This window comes from Strix uralensis, chromosome Z (genome assembly GCF_047716275.1).
Source record: "Strix uralensis isolate ZFMK-TIS-50842 chromosome Z, bStrUra1, whole genome shotgun sequence".
Lineage (NCBI taxonomy): Eukaryota > Metazoa > Chordata > Aves > Strigiformes > Strigidae > Strix > Strix uralensis.
This window is the reverse complement of record NC_134012.1, coordinates 57019589-57046065: the sequence shown is the minus strand read 5'-3', so window position 1 is coordinate 57046065 and position 26477 is coordinate 57019589. Positions and strand designations below refer to the sequence as shown.

Here is a 26477-nt window from a genome sequence, read left to right as displayed (position 1 = left end):
GATCAGGGGCCAGCAGTCATGTTTAGCTAGCATGCAGCTGCTATAGGGGGCTAGAGCACTGACAACATCTCCAGCTTTTTCCACAGTACCTTGCATTATGGGATTTCTGACCACAGAAGCTGTATCCTCTGGTCTCTTGCATCTGTTACAGGGTGAAATGAAGTGGTTTGTAGGTGCTAACATTTCTGATATAATGCCAATTGATGACAGTCCTATCAAGGACCGGACTCAATGACACAGACAATCCCTTCCTACATCCCATGTTCCTATAGATGGCACAGCAAGGGGGTTTTTTTCCTTTTTTTTTTTTTTTCTGGGTGGAGGGAGGGCAAAAGGAAAGGAGAATTTCTGTATTCTTTAAATCACAAGGCGCTTCCAGCACTTCAGATCCCCAACTAAGTAGAATGATTTTTAAAGCATTCAAGAAATATCCACATTCCTACAGTACATTACATCTGAAAGACAAAAGACTAAGATTATTTCTCTCCTCACTTTTAATATTTCTACCTACCTACCTGTCTGGGCTATACAGACAACAAAGAGCTCACTGGATCTTCAGTTACCAGCTGAGCTCCATAGATCTCACCCTTAGAAAGACTGTTGTCTTGTGCAAGTAGGGTTGTTAGAAGAGGATGTGTTGCATGCATCCTAGTCTACATACCAATGACCAGACTGCATTAGTTACAACAGCACTCTAATATATGATGAAATTATGCCAAAGCATATTCAAAAAGCCCTTAAGGTGCAATGCTACTATCAGTAAAATTGGTAACAAAACCCACGGATTTTATCTTTTGTTAAATTACACCAACAGGACATTTAAAAGTCATACCTACCTAAACTGTTATTGCTGCTAGTTGGCCAGGAAGCTATTCTATCCCTTAATTTTTTCTTTTTACAAGAGTCATCCGATTTCACAGAAAGCTCCACTTCCTCCTTCCTGATTTCTTGTACCAGTTCCATGCGGCACTGACTAAAATCCTGGAAGGAAATTTTTCCATTTTCATCTGCTCCCAGCTGGTGCATGATCTCCACGACAGACTCCTCCATATTCAGCTGGCGGCACACCATCAGCAAGTCATTCCTAAAGATATTTTTAGAAGGAAAATGGGGGCAAGGGAAGGATGGAAGTGGAAGAAAGATTGGAGAAGTAGAAACAGAGAAGAAAAAAACAACAATTTAGTTTAGAAGAAAAGGAATACTAACTTCTGTCTAACCTGCAAATGCATTAATGCACAGATATTTAAAAACAATAAACCAACTACTGTTTTTGTTAATCCAACAATAGAACTGTGAGTTTGGCAAGAAATTACAACACAGAAAGACTATGGAAAAGAAGGGAACATATTTCTTTAAGTGTTAACCTCTATTTTCATGTCATTATGAAGACTTCTACTAGCAGAGACAGACACAAGGGAGAGTTGAATCCTGCTGTTGATCTCCACATTATCCTCTGAAAAGGTGACATAATAAGAATTTAAATAATGATATTCTCACTAGATCAATGGCTACTTAAATTACTATTTTACTCAGGACAGGCCAAGAAAATTTCTTTTGACACTGAACAGCAGTAAGCTAAAGAGGAAAACATATAAAGGACATAGAAAACAGCAGAAAAGGTAAATACTATTTTGATTACCTGGCTTCAAGCCTGTCTCCAAACATTCTGACTACAAAACCCTCTTAAGAAGCTTGCTTGGTCCAATTGCTTAATGAAACTCACAAAAAGGGGGAGGAGGGCAATACTATGAAAAAAAACTCTGGCAGCAACACAAAGAGCCTGAGACAGCTGCAACCAAATCAACATGGAAGATACTTACAGTATATGACACATTTACAAATTTATACAATGTGTTCTTAGGCGAGATTCATCTAAATAACCCTAAACATACTAGTCTAGAAAAAAAAGAGTCAGCAACACTATGACCAATGCCATTTTCTATTTTATGTGAAGACAAGAACCTCAGAAACATACTTCAGGCTTAATTTGGGGTATAACACTAATCTCAGAAGAAAATATTCTGAGGGGTTTGTTCCCCACCATTCTTTTTTCTTTTTCAAAACTGAAGTAAGATTAAGTATTTTGAAAGAATTCTCAACAGTAGCAACTGGTAAAAAAAAAAATAAATCATGAATCCAAAGTTGATAACTAAAGAAATGTAAATAACCATTAATAAGTCTACTCAGGGAACAACAAGAAAGAAGGCACTGGATGTTAATTGGATATGAATATAAGTGGCCTATTAGACAAACACTTGATATTCTCCAACAGTGCTGCATGTGCAGCTCAGTGAAATTCCTCATTCATTTACTACATCAGAGACTAAATCAAGCCCTCAGAAAAGAGGGGTCATACCGTTTTTTTTTTCAAAATGTAAGCCACTAAAAAAATCCACTGCTGTTTTTAATCAAACACAACTCTGCAACTGTAAACCCAGATCAAATAATCTTCCTGAGCATATAGAAAAAGCACCTCTGCTCCTTTCCACATGCTCATAGTTTTTATAAACAGCGGGAGACAAAGTTGAGAGACTCAGGCCTGACTCATTCTGCTGCTACTCAGAAAGGCTCAGACACCAAAAAAAACAGAGCACCAAAAGATCCTCTTTCATCCTCTTTTCTTCCTGTTCATCTTCCACCCCTACCTCATTTTAGAAAGGAAGAGGCATGGGGAGAGAGAAGGAAACAAAATCTTGAAATAACTTCTCCAGCAACTGACGGATGACAGATAATTATTTGTCAAATGACAACTAATTAAATTCTAAATAAAATGTGGGTAACTCAGTTCAGTCAGATCTGAAGCAACTGCTCTGCACTATCAAAATCTTCTTGGTTCCCCATTCTCTCTGATTTCAAAAGTCAAAAAAAATTACCACTACTTTGCCACTCTCACACTTCACTACTTCTTTCCCACCATCCTTTTCTTAAATACTTTTTGAGTTGGACTGCATAATACTACCACACCGATTCATACCACAAATAGTATGAGCATGTCATGGCTTCTTTTAAGTGTTGCTTTTTATGTTGTACAAAACTTTTCTGTAGGATAAAGGTAAAGGAAACGTGTAATAATATTATTATTATGTGAACTACATTAGCATTTTTAGTAGTAGTATTATTTCATTGCTAATATCTGAACATAATTCAGAAGGTTTCTATGAAAAAGTGATACAGTAGAATATCCAAAGTTCTTGCATGAACAGTTTCACTGAAGTAATTTATTATCACAGTCAAGGTCCACCTATTCTACAGAAAGAAGCCGTACATAGGGTGGAGCTTTGTAACTCTGTTCCACACAGGAATTCCGAAGCTGCCTAACAGAATTCTTGGCAAAGATGTTTACAGTAAAACTGGAGTGTAATAATAATAATTACATTATGACCATTTATTTTAGCAAAAAATAAATCTTCACTTATGACAAGAAATAACTTTTATTACAAGAGAATTAAATTACGTTACATAGGTCAAGTATAAGTGATTGATACTTGCAGTTACAATTTTGGACAGAGTTTTGCTCTCAGCTTTTAATCTAGTCAATGAATAGATAAATAATCTTAGCATGGCTTGGTTCCCCATTTTTAAAAATTAAGACAATGATACAAACCAATCTCACAATGGTGTTGCAAATTAAAATAAGGATGACAAATCATTCAAATTTTTGTAAGGGGAATGACAGATACAATTAAGCTATGCCTACATGTGTTCTCTTGTAACAGATCAGATCTAGCACTGCAGTCTGAAGGACTCCCCAGAGGAGTGCTAATTTTGGAGTATCAGGAGAAGCAGCATAGGGCGATGCTGCCAGGGACTTCCCAGCCAAAGGCCTGCTGCCTGAGCCTCGGAAGAGCCATTTTACCATGCTGGGGTGGGATGAAGCCGAGGCATCGGACTGACAGGACCGCACACCTTGCACAGTGTGTGGCCACTGCAAGCCTCCGTTCCCATACAGCCCACAAAGGACATATCCAAACTGGTATCTGGTTCCCAACAGCCACTCATTTTGATTCAACTTTTAAAGTCAAGATGACTGTAACAGTCTCTCCTAAGACATCAGTTCAATACAGACAAAAGCTTAGCTTTGGCAGAAAGATTTACGTAATTCCAGCACATCTGCTCTTACACCTGAATATTCTCTATTCTGTGGGAGTTAACTGGCACCTTTCTACTAACTACTACAAAATTTGGATCAATTTTTATGGTGACAGACACACAGAAGACAGTTGGGAACAAGAGGCCTGTATGTTAGAGAACCCACTCAACCCATCTAAACATATTTCAAATGAATTCTCGTCTCTATTCAAAGGTAGGAATTTTTCAGAGTCCAAAGGGTTAGGCATTTAAAACTACTCAGATGCTCTGAAAGTACTAGCTAACATGTACCATACAAACACCTGCCACCCTGTTACAGAATTGTTTTATTAAACACTGTCTTACGACAAATCAGTCTTGCTCACCTGTAAGAGTCAGTCAGAAGATCAGCATTGTCTCAACATTGTCATCAGGGACATGGACAGTGAGGTACCCGACAACGGCCTGTTTGGAGCGCAGCTGCCGACCCCTGGAATGGAATGTGGTGCAAAGGCTCCTGAATGCAGAACTGTGTGGCACAGCCAGTGCTGTGCTGTTCTCCTGAGTACTGAACCGTATGGTGCAGGCAGTGCAGTGCTGTTCTTTGGTGCCTGAGCCGTGCAGTACAAAGAGTGTTGTGCTACTGTTCGGTACCTGGGCCTAGCCAGAGCAGTTAGTGATAATTGCATAGCCATTGTCAAAAAGATGGATCGTGACTGTTGCCATAACACCGATGAAGAAATCATGAACCTCAGATGAACTTTGCTTCATTATAATACCAAAACACACCTCCTGGTTGAAGGTTACCCACCTCCGAGACTGACCACACCTCGGACACTCCCCCCCGCGCACGCGCGATGGCCTTGCTCGAGAGGGGTGGAGATATGATAATTGAATTCTGAGAAGGGCGGAGACCCCCGAGGCAGAGGTGGAGCAAGGTGTGTTACTAAGCATAAAAGATGACTTCTGGACAACGAAAATTGGAAGCTTCCCCACCAAGGACCACGACGATCGACGACGCAGTATCAGCTGGACCCGGGACCGTTAGGACGTCGTGAGATCAGCGGTGGTAGCTATAACCTCTCTCCCTCTTCTCTCTAAAACTTAAATTTACTTTTCTCCTTTCTTTCACCCATCTCTAACTATCGCGTGCCTCTTCACAGGCAACCCAATAAAGTTTCACTGTTTGATTACTGCTATCCCCTTTGGTGTTGGTCACCTTAATTTTGCACTTTCGAGATCGTAGCAAACGAATCATCACGAGTCCACCGAGTGGACCGTGACATTAAACTGGCGTCACGGACAGGATCCTGAGAGACAGGGGGGTGCAGGTTGTGTGTGGTCTGTAACAGGGGAATAACTTTTCGCTCCAGCCGCACCTGGCCCTACACCCAAAAGGGTGAAAGGTGTCCAGAAAGCAAGGGGGGCGATTCGAGATTCCCGCACACCACACATGCCTCGGTGTATTGCACCCCAAACTCGAATTGAGGGCTCTGTCTATCAGGATCAAGTGCAAGGATCTCTTAGTGCAAAAGGGGGAACTGCCCTCAATAAATGAGGTCGACTACCTGGGGAAGTGAAAGGGACAAACTGAGAAAGTCTGCAACTAAGTTTAACCTCCCCGTGGTAGATTTTGGTCCCTTCAGCCACTCGGGGAAGAGAAGGGCGACGCAGCAGCTGTTGCGTCTGTGGTGTAACTAAGTTTTCCTCCCCGAAGTGAGTTCAGCCCCTTCGTAATAAAAATGACTGAAAAAGATGTTTATCAAAACCCTCCATTACTAAAAAATCTTGACTCGTTCTATGCACTCTTGGCAAAGTATGGAGCTCGACCCTCCCTGCCCGGGGAAGAGTGGGCTCGAGACAATTGGATAAATTTACAGAGTGTAACAGACCGAGTGATTTCCATACATAATGAGGCTAGATTACGGTCAGGTAAAGGCAAAGCGATAATCTGTGCAGTCCTTGGAGCCTGCCTGGTCGCAGCAATTGAAGACCGCTCTAAGCGGCGTAGCCATGAAAAACAAATCATAGAATCCCTTGAAAATTTGGCACAACTTTTGCAGAAAACAATCTCCAACCTGGAAGAGCAATTAGCAGAGAAAGAAGAGCAGTTAGCAGAGAAGGAGAAAGTAATTTGTTTGTTAAAACAGCAGATAGAAGAAAAGGAAGAGATAGAGGAAGAAAATCACTTGTTAAAAGATGCCCTTAAAGAAAGTGGATGGAAGGGTTCAGAAGGATTGTTGTGGACTCTTGGGACACCGCAGCTGAATATCAGGCTACCTCAAACTGCAGCCCCTCTGCCGCGTAACTAATGTCAAACAATATCCCCTCCCCCTGGGAACAAAGGAAGGTGTCGAACCAGTTATGCAGGAAATTCAGGAGCAAGGAGTGGTGATAAATACTCATTCTCCTTTCAACTCGCCGGTGTGGCCAGTGAAAAAACCTAAGGAGAAGTGGAAGCTTACAGTAGATTTTAGGAGACTGAATGCTAATACAGACCCTCTAACTGCCTCAGTCCCTAACATGGCTGAACCGGTAATAACAATTCAGGAGAAAACTCATCCAATCATGGCAATCACAGATGTTAAAGATATGTTTTTCATGATACCTTTGCGACCAGAAGACAGAGATTGTTTTGCTTTTACGTGGGAGGGTCAACAATTTACCTTTATCCATCTGCCTCAGGAATACAAACATTCCCCTACACTATCTCACCATGCTTTGGCCCAAAAACTGAAGAAACTACCAAAAGCTGAAGGCATAGCAACCCAACAGAACATAATCTCTCATTTGGAGAACTTGGGTTTGCAAATTCACCTAGAAAAGATCCAAAAGCCCTCACAAGAAGTGGAGATGATCACACGTCAACAACCAATCGTGCTAAGAGGCCCGTTTAAAGTTATTAAAGCAGTCACTAGCGGGACACCCCCTCCTGACGGGGTGGCCCAGAGAGCCTCAGTACGAAAGTGGTATTCCCAGATTGAACACTATTGTAACCTTTTCCCAGTGACTGAAGGAGCTTTAAAAAACTTAGCTGTCCAAGAAACAGAGAGCCTGGACAGCAGCCAAGACAAACCTATCTCAGTTATTCGGGTGGCCCCTCCTTTCTTTCACGATCAGTCAGTGAATGTTTGGTTTACCGATGCTTCTGCAAAGCGAGAAGGAAAAGTGTGGCAATACCGGACAGTAGCTCTCCACACTGCTACTGATGAACAGATAATAACAGAGGGAGAAGGGAGTGCCCAGAGAGGAGAATTAATTGCAGTATGGAGTGTTTTCCAGCACGAAGCACAAACCACTCCCCCTGTCCACATATACACTGATTCCCATGCAGTGTTTAAGGGATGTATTGAATGGCTCCCTTTCTGGGAGCAAAATGAGTGGGAGGTTAGCCTCCAATGCCCTAGGGAAGGAGCATCGGATAAATACTCACTGGATAATTCCATCATTCTAATTTTCTGTCTGGTTTTAATTTTTGCCTCAGAGAGGCAAGTTCTGGTTTATTCTTGCAGAAGAACTCCGAGGGACACCAAGAATAACATGAATCACTTAATTGGATTGGTAGTACTTTTCTGCATCTTACCACTAACCTGTAACCAAAAGAATACAGAATGGCCATGGTCCCAAGCTACCATCAAGCATACTAGCACTCTAGGACACTATCCCAAAGACCGTCTCCCAAACTTAGCCACTGTAGTATGGTGGTACAAGGGGATAACATCCCAATAAGATGCAGATTGATCACTGAATCCCACATTGAACCCACAAACAGTTATGGAGCTGGACCACATGACCCTATTTTGTTATGTAAAAATTAAAACCTAGATTGTTGGCTAAATTTGACTGCTGTACAGCACGCCCATAAAGTTATGTGTGGTAAAAATAACACTAAATACTGGGGAGAACTCAAAATAGATGTTGTAATACCTACTAGCCAACCAACTGTTGTGCTTAGCCCAAAAACCTTTGGAATAGGACCATATGTAATCAGGAATACAGGCCAACAACAAATGTTGCTTAACCCGGCATGGTCTCTCAAACGAGTTGAATTGCTGATGCAAAACAATGTTTTGGACATTCAGCCAGCTTGCTCACCCTTCCTAAAGGCTTCTTACGAGGGATGGACAACCTGGCTGCAAAAACGAACTCTTTCCACGAGAAGAACACGGAGAGACCTAACCAGTGTTTTGGGAACAGGATTGGGAGTTTTAAATAGTATCAATTTAGAGGTAATAATGAACAAATTGGCTACCTCAATTAGTGATTTGGCTAACTTACAACAGCCTTTGTGATCTTCTTTATTGGCTCTGGGGACTAACCAGTGGCTGTTGTCAAATATATTACCAAAGTGGGAAAAGGTAAATGTAAAGGACCATGAATTGATTACAGATGCACTTGGGGTGATCCAGAATAACCTCTCTTTAGGTCTCAGCTGTATCCAGGCTCAAGTATGGATGCAGTCGGTAGCCGCCTCAATTATAAGAGAAGGTGAAGAAGGCACTCCCCACTGAAATTCAGAAAATAATTTGGGACAGTGCCACTGATTTTGAGAAGAAACTCCAATCCTGGTGGAATCTGGTGACTTTACCTATGACCCCATCACAAACACAGCTACAACCTTTGTGCTTACTATATATAATGCTACCCTATACCCAATTTATCCCGCCATTGCATTAGGGTTGAACCACAACGGAGCTATACTCTATCCTTTTGAGCATAGAGCATGGGCCCGAAAGGTGGATGAAAAATGGCAAACTGTCAATTTGGAATCTTGCATTGTGCGAGAACAACAAGGATTTATCTGTGAAGGCAACGCAATTGAGGCTCAAGATGTTTGTTTAGATACTGAACAAAATATTTGTCATTTCGAGATTCATCCTAATGAAAACCCTGAAACAGTACTCATATACATTGGCAAAGGCTGTGTATGTTTGAGGACTGTTTGTGATTTTTTATCTGTGGACAAGGTAATTGTAGAGACTAAAAATTATTCAAATTTCTGTGTTTGTAATTTTATTGAGATTATTGGGTGTGACTTTTCTTATTCGGCCCCGGTCACATCTTACCAACTTTTGCAATCTAATTACACGTTGATTCATGAATTGCTGCCTACACCCATTGGAATGAATCTCACTTTGGTAAAGCAGTTACTACAACACAAAGATTTGATTGAGATTTTGGAAAAAATTGGGGAAAACGGACAGAAAACCTTAATAACTGTTCATCACAATGTGAAAGAAATACACCGAATTTTGGAAAGAGTGCAAAAGGATGTAGAACATAGATGGTGGGACACACTTTTCGGATGGTCGCCTACTGCTACAGGCATCCTGAACAAGTTGTGTCACCCCATCGTGGTTCTCTTGATATTGGTTTTGATCAGTTTGGTTTTGTCAGCAGTATTGTATGTCATAACCTGGAGAATGATGAATCGGTTAACACGTTTGATGTTTGTATTGAACACACACAATATGTTTGATGTCTCATCCAATGTGGATATCCCCAAAACAATTGATGTTTTAAAATCCCATTAATTTTTTTTATATTAATAGCTTTGATTATAATTATTTTATAAATTTAATTTTGCAGATTGTTCGATCACTGTTATTTCCTTTCTTTCTTCTCTCTCTCTCTGTCTCTCTCCCTTTCTTTTGATTTCTTTCTTCCTCTTCTACTATGCTACTACCGTGCGATCCCAATGTCCTGACGACCATGTTGAGCCACGGGGTGGTGTAAGAGTCGGTCAGAAGATCAGCATTGTCTCAACATTGTCATCAGGGACATGGACAGTGAGGTACCCGACAACGGCCTGTTTGGAGCGCAGCTGCCGACCCCTGGAATGGAATGTGGTGCAAAGGCTCCTGAAAGCAGAACTGTGTGGCACAGCCAGTGCTGTGCTGTTCTCCTGAGTACTGAACCGTATGGTGCAGGCAGTGCAGTGCTGTTCTTTGGTGCCTGAGCCGTGCAGTACAAAGAGTGTTGTGCTACTGTTCGGTACCTGGGCCTAGCCAGAGCAGTTAGTGATAATTGCATAGCCATTGTCAAAAAGATGGATCGTGACTGTTGCCATAACACCGATGAAGAAATCATGAACCTCAGATGAACTTTGCTTCATTATAATACCAAAACACACCTCCTGGTTGAAGGTTACCCACCTCCGAGACTGACCACACCTCGGACACTCCCCCCCGCGCACGCGCGATGGCCTTGCTCGAGAGGGGTGGAGATATGATAATTGAATTCTGAGAAGGGCGGAGACCCCCGAGGCAGAGGTGGAGCAAGGTGTGTTACTAAGCATAAAAGATGACTTCTGGACAACGAAAATTGGAAGCTTCCCCACCAAGGACCACGACGATCGACGACGCAGTATCAGCTGGACCCGGGACCGTTAGGACGTCGTGAGATCAGCGGTGGTAGCTATAACCTCTCTCCCTCTTCTCTCTAAAACTTAAATTTACTTTTCTCCTTTCTTTCACCCATCTCTAACTATCGCGTGCCTCTTCACAGGCAACCCAATAAAGTTTCACTGTTTGATTACTGCTATCCCCTTTGGTGTTGGTCACCTTAATTTTGCACTTTTGAGATCGTAGCAAATGAATCATCACGAGTCCACCGAGTGGACCGTGACATCACCTTAAGCTGATGAGCACCGGAAAAAAAAAACAACTAAAGACACAGAAGAGACGGAGTTTTCAAAAAAACACGTATCAGAGTAGGTAAGAGTTACAGGACTTTTAAGTTTGTGAATACTGTGATATGTAACATTTTAAAATATTTAGAATGTTTTTCATCCTGGTAAGGCTTAATTTCACTTTTTGGGCCCCATTTTCTCTTCAGTAACTGTCATGGGTTTTGTCCAAGATACACTGGAAATTAAAAACTAGACAGTCAGCTTTATTGCTTCAATTGTGGTTAAGGTTTAGCTCTTCAGACAACAAAGAAACCAAAACATAAACTACAACAAAATTGAAACTGTAATAGTTCACATAAAAAAAAATAATCTGGACTTTTCATAGTATCACTTTCTATTAACAGTCTCAATATACTATATACCAAACATGTAAAAAACTTCACATAAAAATACATATTAACTGACATCCATGCAAGATCCATCCATTTTTCATTTCACAAATCAGAAAGACGCTTTGGATTCAGCAGTTTGCTACATAATATTAAAACTCTTCTCCAAAATACATAATCCAGAAGATTTTTAGGTTAAGGAACCCAACACTAGGAGAAAAAAAAATATTTCCTTAAATAGAATCTTTTAATTTAACCTTGAATTAATTTCACTTTCACTGGAAAAACATACTCAAAAATTAAAAAAAAAAAAGGACCACATAATAGGTTTTCAGGATATGTTAGCTATCTGGTCAATGATACCTAAATTTTGAAAACAGACAGAAAGAAAGCTAAGGAAACTGTAAAACTGAACTCCTGCCATAACAAGAAACTGTTATTTTAAAGGGAAAGCATCATTTACCACACCAATCCTTCAAGAATTGCTAGACATTCCATCTTCTTAATTCCTAGTAACAGTTTAAGAAGGACAGAATTTCTCTAACAATTAAAAAACTGAGCCTAGCTTATAAATTGATATAAGTCTGAAACATTTAGATGTTCTCCCCCAAGAAAAATTAAATACAAAAACACTGTCACACATACTGTATGCTATAATAATATTGGGCAGTTAAACATATAATTCAAGCGTACATGTGCATACTCTAAAAATTACAACATAAAAGTGTTCAGGGGTTGTTATTTTTTTATTTGGGTTTTTTGGTTGGTTGGTTGGTTTGTGGGGCTTTTTTAATAGAAGATCAAAAATTGAAATGAGTGAAACTTCTCTAAGACAACTAACCAGGATTAGTAAGGTAGTCTTTTTCTTTCCTAGAACAGCCATACTCCCTGCTGTACTCACTTTTAGCTTGTTCTGATTATGGCTTTCGTAAGCATGAGGAACAACCTAGGAAAGCATACATATACACTGCACAATACCTGCATGGTGTTCCCTCTGACACTGAACAGAACCATAAAATCATACAATGGTTTGGGTTGGAAGGGACCTTAAAGATCACCTAGTTCCAACCCCTCTTCCATGGGCAGGGACACCTTCCACCAGACCAGGTTGCTCAAAGCCCCATCCAACCTGGCCTTGAACACTGCCAGGGAGGGAGCATCCACAGCTTCTCTGGGCAACCTGTCCCAGTGCCTCACCACCCTCACAGGGAAGAATTTCTTCCTTGTATCTAATCTAAATCTACACTCTTTCAGTTTAAAGCCATTACACCCCTCGTCCTGTCACTACCCTCCCTGATCAAGAGTCCCTCCCCATCTTTCCTGTACCCCCTTTAAGTACTGGAAGGCCACTGTAAGGTCTCCCCAAAGCCTTCTCTTCTCTAGGCTGAACAACCCCAACTCTCTCAGCCTGTCCTCATAAGGGAGGTGCTTCAGCCCCTGATCATCTTTGTGGCCTTCCTCTGGACCTGCTCGAGCAGGTCTATGTCCTTCTTATGTTGGGGGCCCCAGAGATAGACACAGTGCTGTCTCAGAAAAGTGGAGTAGGGGAGGAGAGCCGGGGGGGTGGGGGGCGGGGAGCCAGGGATGGGGAGAAGAGGAAAGAGTCAAAGAATCCAGATCACCACCCCAGGTTTCGTCACTGTCTCAGGTCCGGTAATCTTGGGTAGCGGCTGCACAACCAGCAAAGTTTTCTGTTACCTTCTTAAGTTCATCTTATCGGCTGATTTGCATACTAGACAAAGAGAGGCAGGTATCCATAAACTCATTTGCATGAGAGAGGAGAAATAGGTGGAGCACGTGTTCTGTGTGTGAGCTGAGCAGGAATGGGGTGCATTAACCCTTTTGTCCAACTGAGTCGGCGGTCATCATTTCCCCCTATGACCTTTACCTTTTCCTCAGTTTTTGTTTCCTGGGCAATTATTCAGTCATTAGCTCCATCTGGTGTTGGGTGTTTTCTCTCTTATCAATCTTCTAGCTCTTCTTCAAGGTTATAGTAATAAATTAAAGTGTAGGCATTAACCTGAACATAAGGTTTTACGCGGTCTACGTCTCCCAGCTTCAAGGCTTATTTAGGAAATTTGGCTATACAACTGCAAGGGAGCAGAGCCATGCACCTTCAATACACTCAGCGCTTCACTAGGCAGATAATTCATTCCTTAGACTAACCACAAAGGCCACAATTTGTGCTGAGGCTTTCTGTATCAATGAATGTTTGAGGCATTAACTCCTTCAGTTCCTCACAGATGGTCTCGAACCTGATCTAGAGTGGGCGGTTCTCCATCCTTCCAGTCTCCAACTTTGCCTTCTGTGTCTTGGACAGTGTGGCTAGAGCCCTTGCTGGTGAAGACTGAAGCAAAAATGTTGCTTAGTACCTCAGCTTTCTCCATATCCTGGGTGACCAAGTCTCCCTCTTGCTTGCAGGGAGGGCGCACATTTTCCCTAGTCTTCCTTTTACCACTGATGTACCTATAGAAGCTTTTCTTGTTGCCCTTGACGTCCCTGGCCAGAATTAATTCTATCAGGGCTTTGGCCTTCCTAATCCAATCCCTGGCTACCCAGACAGTTTCTCGGTATGCCTCCCAGGCTACCTGTCCTTGCTTCCACCCTCTGTAGGCTTCCTTTTTGTTTGAGCTTACCCAGGAGCTCCTCGTTCACCCATGAAGGCCTTCTGGTGATCTCACCTGACTCTGTCAGGATGCACGGCTCCTGAGCTTGGAGGAGATGATCACTGAATATCAACCAGCTTTCTTGAGCCCCTCTTCCCTCCAGGGCTTTATTCCATAATACTCTGCCAAGCAGCTCCCTGAAGAGGCTGAAGTCTGCTCTCCTGAAGTCCAGGGCAGTGAGCTTGCTGTGCACCCTCCTCACCACCCAAAGGATCTTGAACTCCACAGTTTCATGGTCACTGCAGTCAAGGCTGCCCTTGAGCTTCACCCTCCCCACCAGCCCCTCCTTGTTGGTGAGAACAAGGTCCAGTATAGCACCTCTCCTCATTGGCTCCACAATCACTTGCAGAAGGAAGTTATCATCAACGCATTCCCGGAACCTCCTGGATTGCTTGTGCCCTGCTGTGTTGTCCCTCCAACAGGTATCAGGGTGGTTGAAGTCCCACATGAAGACCAGAACTCGTGAATGTGAGGTTGCTCCTATGTGCCTATAGAGGGTCTCATCTGCTCGGCCTACCTGGTCAGAGGGCCTGTAGCAGACCCCTACCATAACATCTCCTGTCCCTGCCCTTCCCTTTAATCCTGACTCATAAACTCTAGATTGGCTCCTCATCCATCCCCAGGCAGGGCTCCATGCACTCCAGCTGGTTGCTGACATAGAGGGCGACCCTGCCTCCTCATCTCCCCTGCCTGTCTTCCTAAAGAGCCTGTGTCCTTCCATTCCAACACTGCAGTCATAGTTGTCATCCCACCACATCTCTCTGATGCCAATAAGATTGTGGCCCTGCAGGTGTGTACACATCTCTAGCTCCTCTTGTTTATTCCCCATGCTACACATATTTCCGTGGAGGCATTTAAGTTGGGCCCCCAGTGAAGCTGACTCTCTGGCTGGAATTCCTTTATGCTGCTGTGGTGGTTTGACCTTGGCTAAATGCCAGGTACCCACCAAGTCGCTCTATCACTCCCCCCCTTTCCCCTTTTTTTCTCAACAGGGCAAAGAGGAGAAAAAAAATAAGATAGGAAAAAAAAAAACCAACCCTTGTGGGTAAAACAAAAGCAGTTTTAATATAAGCAAAGCGAAGCAAAGGTCCGCACATGGAAGCAAAAAGAAAACAGATTCATTCTCTACTTCCCATGAACAGGCGATGTCAGGCCTTCTCAGGAAGCAGGGCTCCAATACGCGTAGTGGTTGCCTCGGAGGACCAAGGGTGACCCCACCCCCTTCCTCCTTTCTCCCAGCTTTATACTGAGCAGACGTCATATGGTATGGAATATCCCTTTGGTCAGTTCGGGTCAGCTGTCCTGGTTGTGTCCCCTCCCAAGATCTTGCCCACCCCGTCCCACTGGCGGGGGGGGAAATGTCAGGAAGAGCCTTGGTGCTGTGTAAGCACCACTCAGCAGTAGCCACACCACCAGTGTGCTATCAACACCCTGCCAGCTCCCAACATAAAACACAGCACCATGAGGGCTGCTACAGGGGAAAACCAATTCTGGCTCAGCCAGACCCGGTACAGCTGCTCTTGAGGTGCTCTCCTGCTGACCTATGATCCCTCTCCAGGCTCTGGGCATCTACTGCTGGCACTGGCATCAAGCTGGTAGGGTTGGGATGGATTAAGGCTCCCCTCCTCTGGCAACTTTAGTTTAAAGCCCTCTTCACCAGCTTGACAAGCCTATGACCAAAGATGTTCTTCCCCTTCTCTGACAGATGGACCCCATCAGCTCCCAGTAGGCCACATTTCTCAGAGTGAGTGCCATGGTCTAAGGAGCCAAATCCCTGGCTGTGGCATCAGCCCCATAACCAACTGTTGATTTGCCAGATTCAACTCGTCCTCTCAAACCACTTACATTTGACTGGGAGGATTGATGAAAAAACTGCCTGCACTACAGAGTGAGTCCCTTACTGCCACTCCCAGGGCTCTGCAGTCCTTGATACTCCTCAGACTGCTCCTGCCTATATCGGTGGTGCTCACATGAAACAGCAGCACCTGATAATAATCAGTGGACTGTACAAGGTTCAGCAGTCTCTCAGTGACATACCTGATTTGAGCCCCTGGTAAGCAGCACACCTCTCTAGAGAGTGCATCAGGTTGGCAGATGGGTGCCTCTGCACCTCTCAGAAGAGAGTCTTTTACCAAGGTTCAGGCATTTTGTTGCTGGAATTCCTAAAACTGAGTTGTGTGAAGCTTTCAGGTGGTTAAAGAATGCACAGAGCAAGAAGTCCAGATCTCAAGTGAGAATAAAATCTTGTACTGGGGTCTAACAATTTTTCCAACCCCCTGGTAATAACGGCCCAGCAATATGAAGAGCCAGACTGAATGCAAGGACTAAGCAAAATCTTGTCCCCATCTTGGTGACATTTTGCAGACTGCTTCTAAATGATGTTCCCTTGTTAGACAGCTGGATATGTCATCTCTATGAAATTTTCTATTCTGTTCATCCTGAAATTTCCTATTTTGCTCATTCTGAAACATGAACTTGTAAATAGAACAATGACAGGGCAAGGTACTGATTTAAGAATGTTGCGGTCAAAAGAAGAAACCAGGAGATAAGGGAGTGAGGTGCTTCAACTTTGCATAAACAATGCATGTTTTGCTTACAACTATACCTTTGAAAAGGAGCTAAAAGACAGATAAAAAGGAAACAACCTGCCTCAGAAGGCATCAAAGGCTGGATGATTGTCTGAGAAGCATGAAGTCAGCAAAGTGGTAACTGGGAGAAAGGTAAAGGCAGTGGGGGGAGACCATGACCATGGACTCAATTGAAGACCAGGAAGACTTGCCCCGCCTCATCCTTTGAGTTTGCGCAGAATAATTAAAAGATACTGTAACTTCACATCGATATGAGGCATGTTGTTAACCAGCGAGGGACAAAGTGGTAAGAAACTAACCAGTGGTGGTTACAGTAAATGTGTATTTGTGCAGTTTGAAGTGTATAAACACATTTCTTTGTGGAATTATCACCTAGCACTTATCTTCACGCAAACATGGAATAAATAAATAACTCTGCTCTGCGTATATTGGCGTCTTGCACATCAGGTAAACAACCCTGCTTGTGGGACAACAGATTGCGGTCAGACTTAGGACTGTACAGGACTAGGACCAAACTGCTTTTGAAATCTGAAACCCCAGTACCTGCAAAGCTAGCAGAATAATATTACTTCTCTCGCAAGTCTTCAAAGGCAGTTTTTTATTTCCATCTGTTCTGGTACAGAGTTGATCTTTTTCAAACCTCTTGCTTGTAGGATACATGGCTTTATCACTCCCTAGTCTGCTGATACCTGAGCAACCACAGCAGCTTCTATTTACATATTTTGTTCCTGATGCTGCTTCCAACCAGCACAGAATAGCCTGCAAGGATTAGGAAGCATCCACATGCATAATATTATATAAAATATGAAATTAAGTTTTCAGAGATCCTGACTGAACGTATTTACATGGGCTCATAAACAATCATCTTATGGGTGAAACCCACATTTTACCACCACAGGGCTGCAGAACTGCATGTACAGTATGTAAAACTTCATGCCCTCAACAGCAAAAGAGGCTGATAAAATCTTTGACAATCTGCATGTTTGTACAATTACACAGTTTAATATAATTTTAGAGGCAACTAACCAAGTTAGAACAGTCTCCAGGAGGTTATTAGTGCATATATGAACCAAATGATAGCAAAGCTCCTTGTTCATATGTTTTTGCAAAGTCTATATATTGGGCTTACTTCAGAAGAGGCATCATTTTCATATTACACTTTAAGTCCACATTATTACACCCATACAGGTTCCTCTGCCTTTCCCCCATTGTCCTCAGACTATCTATGAAAGGAAAACAATTTAATCACAGCAAAGCATAACCAGAAGTCAAAGGAAGAAAAAATAGTGACAGGAAGAGACTGCTCATGCTTTTGTCCTATATGTGGAAACCACTTAGTGGCTACCACTGTCAAAACTCCTTTGGTAAGTTCAGCCTTTGAGAAAAAAAGGCCTTTTTGTCTTGTCAACAGAGTTGTCTGCACTCCACTTGACAACTCCCACCAACACCGGGAAATTATTAATTGCTAATCACAGAAATACACAATAGAAAGGAGGACTTGGAGAACCTAATGGCCATGCAGTAGGTATGTTCTTTACATGCTTGAAGACCTTGACATATTGCAGTCAGCCCCCTTGAGAACAATGAATGTTTCCCCTCAACATTAACCCTGTGTGCCTGTGCACACTGAAGAGTAGCAGAAGATACAGGGTAGCAACCACACAAGGCCAAACCTCTGTCTTCTTTAATTCTAGTAAAAGTGTAACAGTTACCCTATTGATGAATTTGGTGCTCGGTATCTATCCATTTAGTTCTCACTAAATATCTAGGTTAAATACTAAGCATTTGTTTCATTTACCTATTTTATTTACAGGACCTTTCACAAGTTCATCACAATCTACCCCACACCAGTAGCTTCTTTGTGGCTTTTGTCCCCCTCATAACAACGTGCAAGACAGTTTTGAGCTTAACATTTACTCATCTTCTATGACATTCAGATAACTACCTCCAGTTTATATATGAATTTTAAAACATATGCTGCTTGGACAATATCTCTGACAATGCTTTGTATGAACCTGATTTGTGTTTTCATATGGCACTACAGTCTACAGTATACTGTATCCCCTTTGAACAGCTGCAAGGAGAAAAGTCAGATTACAGTCTTTAAGAAACATCTATATTCACGCCAAACACTTTGCAGTAACTACCTATTTTTAAAAGGGAGAGTAAAAAAAGGAATAGCAAAAGGTTGTTTTAGGGGAAAAGTAATTTTTACACTACTTTTTAAACACAAAAATCATGGGCACTTTTGTAATTTCACAGTTCTGTTTCATACACATTCTCTCCTGAAGACCCATCAAGTCAAACTCAACAGGGCAAATCCTGTGCTATACTACAATCAATTACAAGTCTGGCCTACATTCAGGCGATAGAGAGTAAAACATCTCATGTTTTACATAAGGACCATATATTTTAAATAACTAAAGGATTATTTTTATTCCAAAATTCTCCAGTTATAAGGCCACACTCTATCCATTTAAGAAGATTCCAAGGCTGCCAGTTTGGGCACTTACACTTCTCAGCAGTATTTATTTTACTTACAGAAAATAATTTAAAAAAAAACAAAACAAAAGAATCCTGTAAATGGATCTAGTTCAACCAAGTTAATAAATGAATTTACATGACCACTAGTTTGCAACTTGGATTATATCAATAAATACTGTTACAGTTTCTTTCACAGGTACAAAACCCCAACTTATTTAATTATACACCAAAAACTGTAACTGGATGTCAGCCTGAATTACTAACTTGCTATGACACAGCATATATATTTTCAGACTTCAGACCGCAAATAACAACAGCACAACAGCCAAGGCAGTAACTTGCCTGGTCATAGACAACCCACACTGATTTTGTTCCTGTCATATAATTGGTCCTTTTGCACTTCAACAGGTATCTCTTTAACTAAACACCAAAGTTGAAGCAACCACCCAAAAGTTTAACAGTAGTGGCTGTAGCGGAGAGTAACAGAGCGCACAGAAGCATATATCTCTTCCCTTAAAAACACAACCAATAGATACATACTTTGCCTTTTTGAAAAGGCTTTCTTTCCTTTTCTAATAGCATGTGGCCACTAGATGCAAAAGCACTGAAGGGGGTGCCAAAATATACACAGTAAGAAAGCTGAGAACACCCTACTACTGCAGCCCATAAAAAAGGGAAGTAGCAGCTCGTCCTTGCATAGGTTCCAAAGCTATGTACCACTAAAACCACTCATAGCAGATCAAATCCAACCAGTTCCTTTTAACTGCTTCTGCGAATGGCTAGCAAAGGACACAGTCCTTCAGCATGTCCTTTTAATGGCCTGTATAAACTCAATACAAAATCAGTAGGTTAATGGGGTTTTAATCATCTTACTCTACCTTTATATGAGACATTTTCTGTAAGACACTGACCCCAGTGTAAAAAAATGTATACACAGAAGAAAATATTTTTTAAAAAAATCTCTAGAAACAGAACTTCATTCCATTATTGTTAATATGACAATTCTCATTTAACATTTCTAATTTAACACTAGCTTTACCTTTCTACTTCATAACCCTAGAAATTATTTATCCATGCTTAAAAGTTAAAATCAGAAAACTAGCACATTTGTAACTTACTAATTAAATTAATTTTCTTCTTCACCCATTATCTCCATAGCTCATAGCTTCATTTTTTAAGCAAAAGTATTTCCTGCAGATTCAAAGTAACTTTATTTAGAACTTGCAGAGTTAGAACAGAGTAATTTGGAAACCCTTTTAGTGACTTCTGCATTAAAGATGAAATTCATTATGTGCTAAATGGAACTTCAGTACAATACACATATAATAAAGCTAAAAGGCAATTAAGTTTCTAAAGAAGACATTAATCTAGCCCATCACCTGTAAAAACCCAGCATGCTCTCACTTTACTCACATCAACCAAGGCCACATATGCTGACCTTAAAAGAACAACAACAAAAAAAAAAGCAGCAGGTGTCCTCTCCAATGTACCAACCCCCTGAAGCTAAATATATTTTTAACTGTAACATCGGATTCTGAAGCTTTTCAAAGCAAACAGAGTAAAAAGTAGAATGAATGCAATTAGTGTTTTTTCAGTTAACTTTTTTTTAATAACAACACAATCCAACTACAGCTGCAAAAACAAAGTTCTGCTTTAAACAGTGTTTAAGGCTGCCTTTTGCTACCAGGAAGGCTGATCCAGCTGATCTCAAATGTTCAGAATCCAGCCTTAATCATGGACTGCTTTGCAGTCAGGGGTTTTTTTGGTAAAGTTACCTGTCATTGCTGAAGTATCAGAAGAATGCCAAGCGCTTGCAATATGTTAAAATAATTAAGCAACTAACATCAATCCCCAAAAAAGCAAAAGCCATTTCAGTACAAACCAACAAGTTAAAATTCTTGTGTTTTCTTAGTACTTTTTTCTAACTAGATGTTGCAAAATTTCAATATGCACATGTCAAATGCAATGCTCAAAGACACAAGCTTAGCATTTCATACTCCATCATTCTGCTCCTTCTGCGTTATAACCACCAACAATACACACTTAATCATGCTTTATAATTTTTATATCACCCTAACTATTTAGACCCTGAAAATTAATCAGCATCTCAGGACATGCTCCTCCTCTCCATCTGTGCCTCTACTTCCCTGCTATTATTTGAAGAGGTTTACAGTTTGATGCACAACAAAGCATTTCCACAGCTGAGACACCATGTTACTTGATTAGGAATGCAAATAGCTCTTTTCCCCATGCAATATGAACTAAACAATCACGCAGACAAAATGCCTGCCTTTGCTGCAAGAATAAAGATCTTCTCTTTCCATAACAGCTCTGAAGTTGGAAAGAAAGACATCTTACAAACAAACTGCTGCATGTGTTATGCAAACAAATGACTGGCCAATCTTCAGCCCTGCAAGCAGAAGAGAAGGGATCTAATTCTGAAAGATATGACCACTTATGCTGAGTAACAGCTGCAAAACTGCAAATTTCAACCCCATTGCAGTGAAATAAGTAAGTTCTGAAAAAGACGCTCAAACCAGTAAAAGGCTATAGATCAGTTCTAGTCCACAAGGAAGCAGACAATTTTACAGTGCTATCTGCTATGTTTTCAACTCTTTATACAGATGCCTAGGCATTTACTGCAATGTTGAACCTGCTGTAAAAGGCGTAGTAACATGCAGAAGTCAGTCTACCATCTCCATGGGCTACAAGGAAGAAAACAAAAAAATTGTTACCCTCAAGAACGAGCAAAGGGAAGTCCAAGGAAGCAGGGCAAGAGGGAACTGGAGGACCAAGTAACTGGCCTGTATGAAAAAAGAAAAAGAACAAACAAGACAAACAGTATGCACAGAATGGCAAGATTAAGTTTAGAGTAAAAGCAGATGTAACTTTTTCACCTTTATTTTAATTCATTACATTAAAAAAGATGCAATTATCTAAACACTAAGATTGTAAACAACAATACCCCAATTGCTATACTTCTGACAGGGACACTGTGTGTCCATGAACCAGAAAGAGCATTCTGTAAGACTATGATGGTGCATACTACAAATATATCCAAAAACCACTGGGTAAATCAGCTCCTGCATAAGTCATTGCCATAAAACAGATCATGAGGGATATTGAGACACTACACAAAGCAAGGAACACACTCCATTATGATACTGATTACCCAGGCTAGCTAATGAAGTCAAGAATAAATGATTCCCTCTCAAGTCAAAGATTATTTGTTAAATATTCATTCACTACTTTCTCACAAATACAGAAATCTAAGGGAAGACAGTAATTTATAACGCTATGTTCTCTGATCAAGGCCATACCAGTTCTGTTTTGAAGGCACAACTCCCTTCTGAAGCCACCTTCAACAATGGACCCACGATCTCCTGAAGAACTTTCAACCACTATCTTCTAAGCTTTATTTCCATTTCCTGCTGAAATCCAATGTCCCTCCTCAGACATGTCCTGGAGTTTTCAAAGCTTTCAAGCAACATTCAGAAACACCCATTTTGAAATATACAGAATACAAATTTGGAACAAAATTTAGGCAATATAGAAAAGACAATCAGAAAGGAGTGGCTTATGTCATGGTAACATCTCTCAACTGTCCATATGAAGCACCAAAACATTAACACTACCTCAGTAAGGTCTTTAAATTATAAATACACAGCATTGCAGGAAAGCATCACTACCTGTCAGCGAGTGTGCTCTGAGGAGGCAGCATATGCTTTAAGTGAACACGCTAAGTTTTCAGACATCAGAATAATTTCCATGAAGACAGTAACAAAAGGAAATAGAAGAGATCCTAGCACACTGGTTGGAAAGCATACATTTTCAAAGTTTACATTTCAGAACCACAACTGTCAAAATAATCATTAGACTGGGAGAAAAAGAGTGTTTGGGGAGCTGTTTAGATAAGGAATATCATGACCCTTAAATTTTATTTTTAAAGTGACTGCCAGCTGTTACAGATTTTCAACAACTTTCTGGCTCCAAAGAGATGACAGTGGGGATTGCAGTTTACTTGGCCTTTTCGCAAGGTCATATTCTTATGTTTCAGGTTAGATGACCAGACTTAGAAATTCCCTCACTGCCTCAACTCTCCAGAGGCACTGACTAACTACAACTAGCATAGGTTTCATTTTGAAAACGCAAGTTCCCACCACCTCTGGCAAATTCTGCCTTTAGAAGTTCAGTATTTTTTTAACTACGGTGTGAGAGCAGAGGACTAGCTCCAGAAATATCCTTTCAAGAAAACCCAGTCCTGAGCAAAACACAGTGCCAGTACTTCCAGATACACCAACATTTCATTATGGCTTATTTCCAACTATCTACTGCAAATGTACAAGCTCATTACCTTCTCCCCAAAATCTATCAGTCTGGGTCACAAAGGAATTTAAATGAGATTGTATAACAAGGATATTGATAAAAACACAGTAAAGAATAAAATCAGATGATCAGTACGAGTTTTCTCTTAGATTACCTGTGACCATCTTTCTTTGTTTACTTGAAAAAATCACCTGCCTAGTGCATTAGGTGACAAAAACCACCCAGGTTGGAAGGCGTGACCTTCCAGACCTGGTGGAAGTGCTCCAGCCGGTATCTGTCCACCCTCTCCTCCATTCCCCAAACGCTCTCGGTGCTGAGGCACGGCCAGAGTCCCGCTCTCACACACCTCGCTCCGGGAGCCAACGGCCGCCCGTCCGGCCTGGGCCGGCCGCCGCGCCCGGTGAGGCGCAGGCTGGGTCTGGCGGCGCCGCGCCGCGCCGCAGGGGGCAGCGGGCAAGGGAGACCGGCGGCCCGAAGGTCCGCGCCCGCCCTGCCAGCGGCAGACGCCGCGGGGCGGCTGCCCCACCGGTGGCGCGGAGGGTCCGGCCTGGCGGCGGCGGGCGCTACGCTCTGCAAACTACTCGAAGTCGCCGAGAAGTTGAGACGCCGCTTCCCGGGCAGCCGCGGAGAGGGGGAAGACGGGGCGGCTGCCTACCAGCGGTGCAAAGAACCTCCTCCCTCTGTCGCTACCTGCTGATGAAGCCATCCCCATCGCCGTCGCAGGTCTGGAAGAGGCGCCTCATCCTCTCCTCCTCGCCTGTGCTGGAGGTATCGCTGCTGCTGCTGCTGCTCACCTCCGCTACAGCGGCTGCCGCCATCATGCTCCCAGCTCCGGAGGAGGCGGCGACGAGGCTGCCTCGGGCGCCCAGGATTCCTAGTCCCGCCGCGCCCGCAAAGTGCGAGCGGCAGCACAACGCTGGGGCGGGGAGCCCCGCCGCGCCGCCCCGGCCCCGCAGCCACCTCCCGCCGAGCCCAGACGCGGCCCCGCGGGGGTGGACGGGCGGACGCGGGGCCGGCGCCGCGGACGGAGAGCGCTGGAGTCGGAGTCCCGCCCCCCGCCGCGGCCGGGACCCCGCAGCAGCCGCACGGCCACCGCCGCGCGCCTGGGCTTGGGGCGGGGCGAGGGCGGCCAAGGGTCCCCGCGCCCTTCCCTCACGCTGTCATCCTGCCTCCGCCTAGGCCCATCTTCCCGGCGGTCTCTCTCCCTGTGCCAACACCCGCGGTGGCACCGTGAGTGCGTGGCCGAGTGAAATGAGGGCTAGCTGCCCTCATAGTTACAGTTTTGCACCCCACCAGAGTCCAGCCAGCAAGTGCTAGGCAAACCTCACTCCCTCGGGTCGTCTGGGGGCTGCTTGTTTTCCTTCCACTGGGCACTCCCTGCTTTGGGAGTGCTGCAAACTCGTTTGACTGTGGCTGGCCTGTGGAAGCCAAGCCTAGACAAACTACAACAAAATCCAACGTTTTCAGTACTCCTGTGTTTGCGCTTCAGTCTGTTTGATGGGGCATTGAACAGGTGGGAGCGTTCTGGGGCACAGAGCACCAGCCCCTCTTGACACATGCGCTGAGTTTCTTTCCGCTGATCAAATTTTACCTGAAAAGTACATAATTTCTTTTTCTGTTTGAACAATTCATTGTCAGGTAGTGCTCTGAATTTGTTCATGGCTTACACCTCTCGTCCTTCTGTGTCCTCTGCATTTAGAGAAAAGTAATTTTCTTTGCAGGCTTCCCGTTGCCAGATGAAAAAACATTTTCACCTCATGTATAGGATGGCTTCTTAAATTCCTTTAGTATCCTTGGCGCCCTTTTTAACACCCGGTTAAGTTTTAATCAGTCCTCATTCATGTGAAAACAACTGATATACCCGCAGCACCAATGGCAGTATTTTTTATCTCTACTGGAAATGCATATTTTGAAATAGTCTAGAACAGCATTTTTGTGCTTCCAAGTACCATTACATTTCTTACTCCATCATCCTGTGATTAATTAGGTCACTTAAGTTTTTTCCTAACCTATTTCTGTACATGGAAAAAAATCTCGTTATTAAGGACATGCATTTCTCTCATACTGTCAGATACTACCCTTCTCCTATTACTTCAGTCTTTGAAGGCATCCAGTTCTTCCCACATTGATCTTCCTTCTTGTTGACAATGGCTCATGAATATGTAAAGCCAGCAAAGTTATCACACTTCTCTTGTTGCACAGTCCAAGTATAATAACTGATGGCAATAGTTGTTTTAATATTTATTGTTTCTTGTTTAAGTCAGTGATTACAAGGCAAAGAGTCTCTGTAGTGTTTTGTTAACTAAAACTACTTGTAAGTGCAAGCATGCATACACTTACTCTCATATTCTCTCAGTCTCTGCTGTTTTCCAAATTAGGTTCCTCATGCTGGTTCTTGCTGGATGATAAGAGCACTGGGGTATGGAGCCAACACACTTCCATACTCTTTCAAGACAGTGAATGCAGAGAATACTGCAAGTATCCTTCTTTCAGACTTTAGTGTGTAATCTTTGAAGATTTACATCATGTTCTATCTTTTCACCTACAATGGTCTCACTCTTAGCCTTAGCACATGCTTTTTCTCAGTCCTGTGTAGGACATTACTCATGTGTGAAACCGGTTGTTTACTGCATCCAGTTGTTTTACACTGAGGATTGGATGAGCTGAGCAGTCACAAGGCCATTTTTTTCAGCCAGATCCCATAGACTAGCTGTTCAACACCACACACAAGAATTCTTCAACACATTCTGCAAATACAGCACACGCTGCTTCTTATTAAGAATTAAAATTCTTAACCATACAGAGTCCTGAAACAGCATTTCCTGACAAAGCCACAATACAGCAGCCACCAACAAACAGTTGGGGGAAATCTTGCCGTCACTTGCCGTTGTTCTTGTGGGGGACTTTAACCTCCCGGGTATCTGCTGGGATCACAGCACAGCAGAGAGGGAACAATCCAGGAGGTTCCTGGAATGTGTGGAGGATAACTTCCTCACACAGCTGGTGAGTGAGCCGACCAGGGAAGGTGCCCTCCTGGACCTGCTTCTTGTGAACAGGGAAGAGCTTGTGGGGGAAGTAAAGGTTGGAGGCCGTCTAGGGTGCAGTGATCATGAGATGATTGAGTTTTTGATCCTTCGTGAAACAAAGAGAGGGGTTAGTAAAACTGCCACCTTAGACTTCCAGAGGGCAAACTTTGACATGTTCAAAAGACTGATTGACAAAATCCCTTGGGAGGCTGCCCTGAAGGATATGGGAGTCCAGGAAGGCTGGACATACTTCAAGAGAGAAGTCTTAAAGGCACAGGAGTGGGCTGTTCCCGCGTGCT

At 42.8% G+C, this 26477-nt stretch overlaps 1 protein-coding gene across 2 annotated transcripts in view; it reads right to left on the bottom strand.

The window, feature by feature from the left end:
* The window catches only part of MCC (MCC regulator of WNT signaling pathway), a 223927-nt gene extending 199805 nt beyond the window's left edge, over window positions 1-24122 (bottom strand). The window contains exons 1-2 of one of the 2 annotated variants that reach the window (XM_074856976.1): window positions 23843-24056; window positions 837-1084 (exon numbers count right to left, since the gene is read on the bottom strand). In XM_074856976.1, coding sequence (XP_074713077.1) covers window positions 837-1084; window positions 23843-23973 — 379 coding nt within the window. In that variant the 5' untranslated portion in view covers window positions 23974-24056. Of the gene's footprint in view, window positions 1-836; window positions 1085-23842 lie in introns of both variants that reach the window. The other variant, XM_074856975.1, reaches the window with a different exon arrangement.
* Window positions 24123-26477: the final 2355 nt, after the last annotated feature.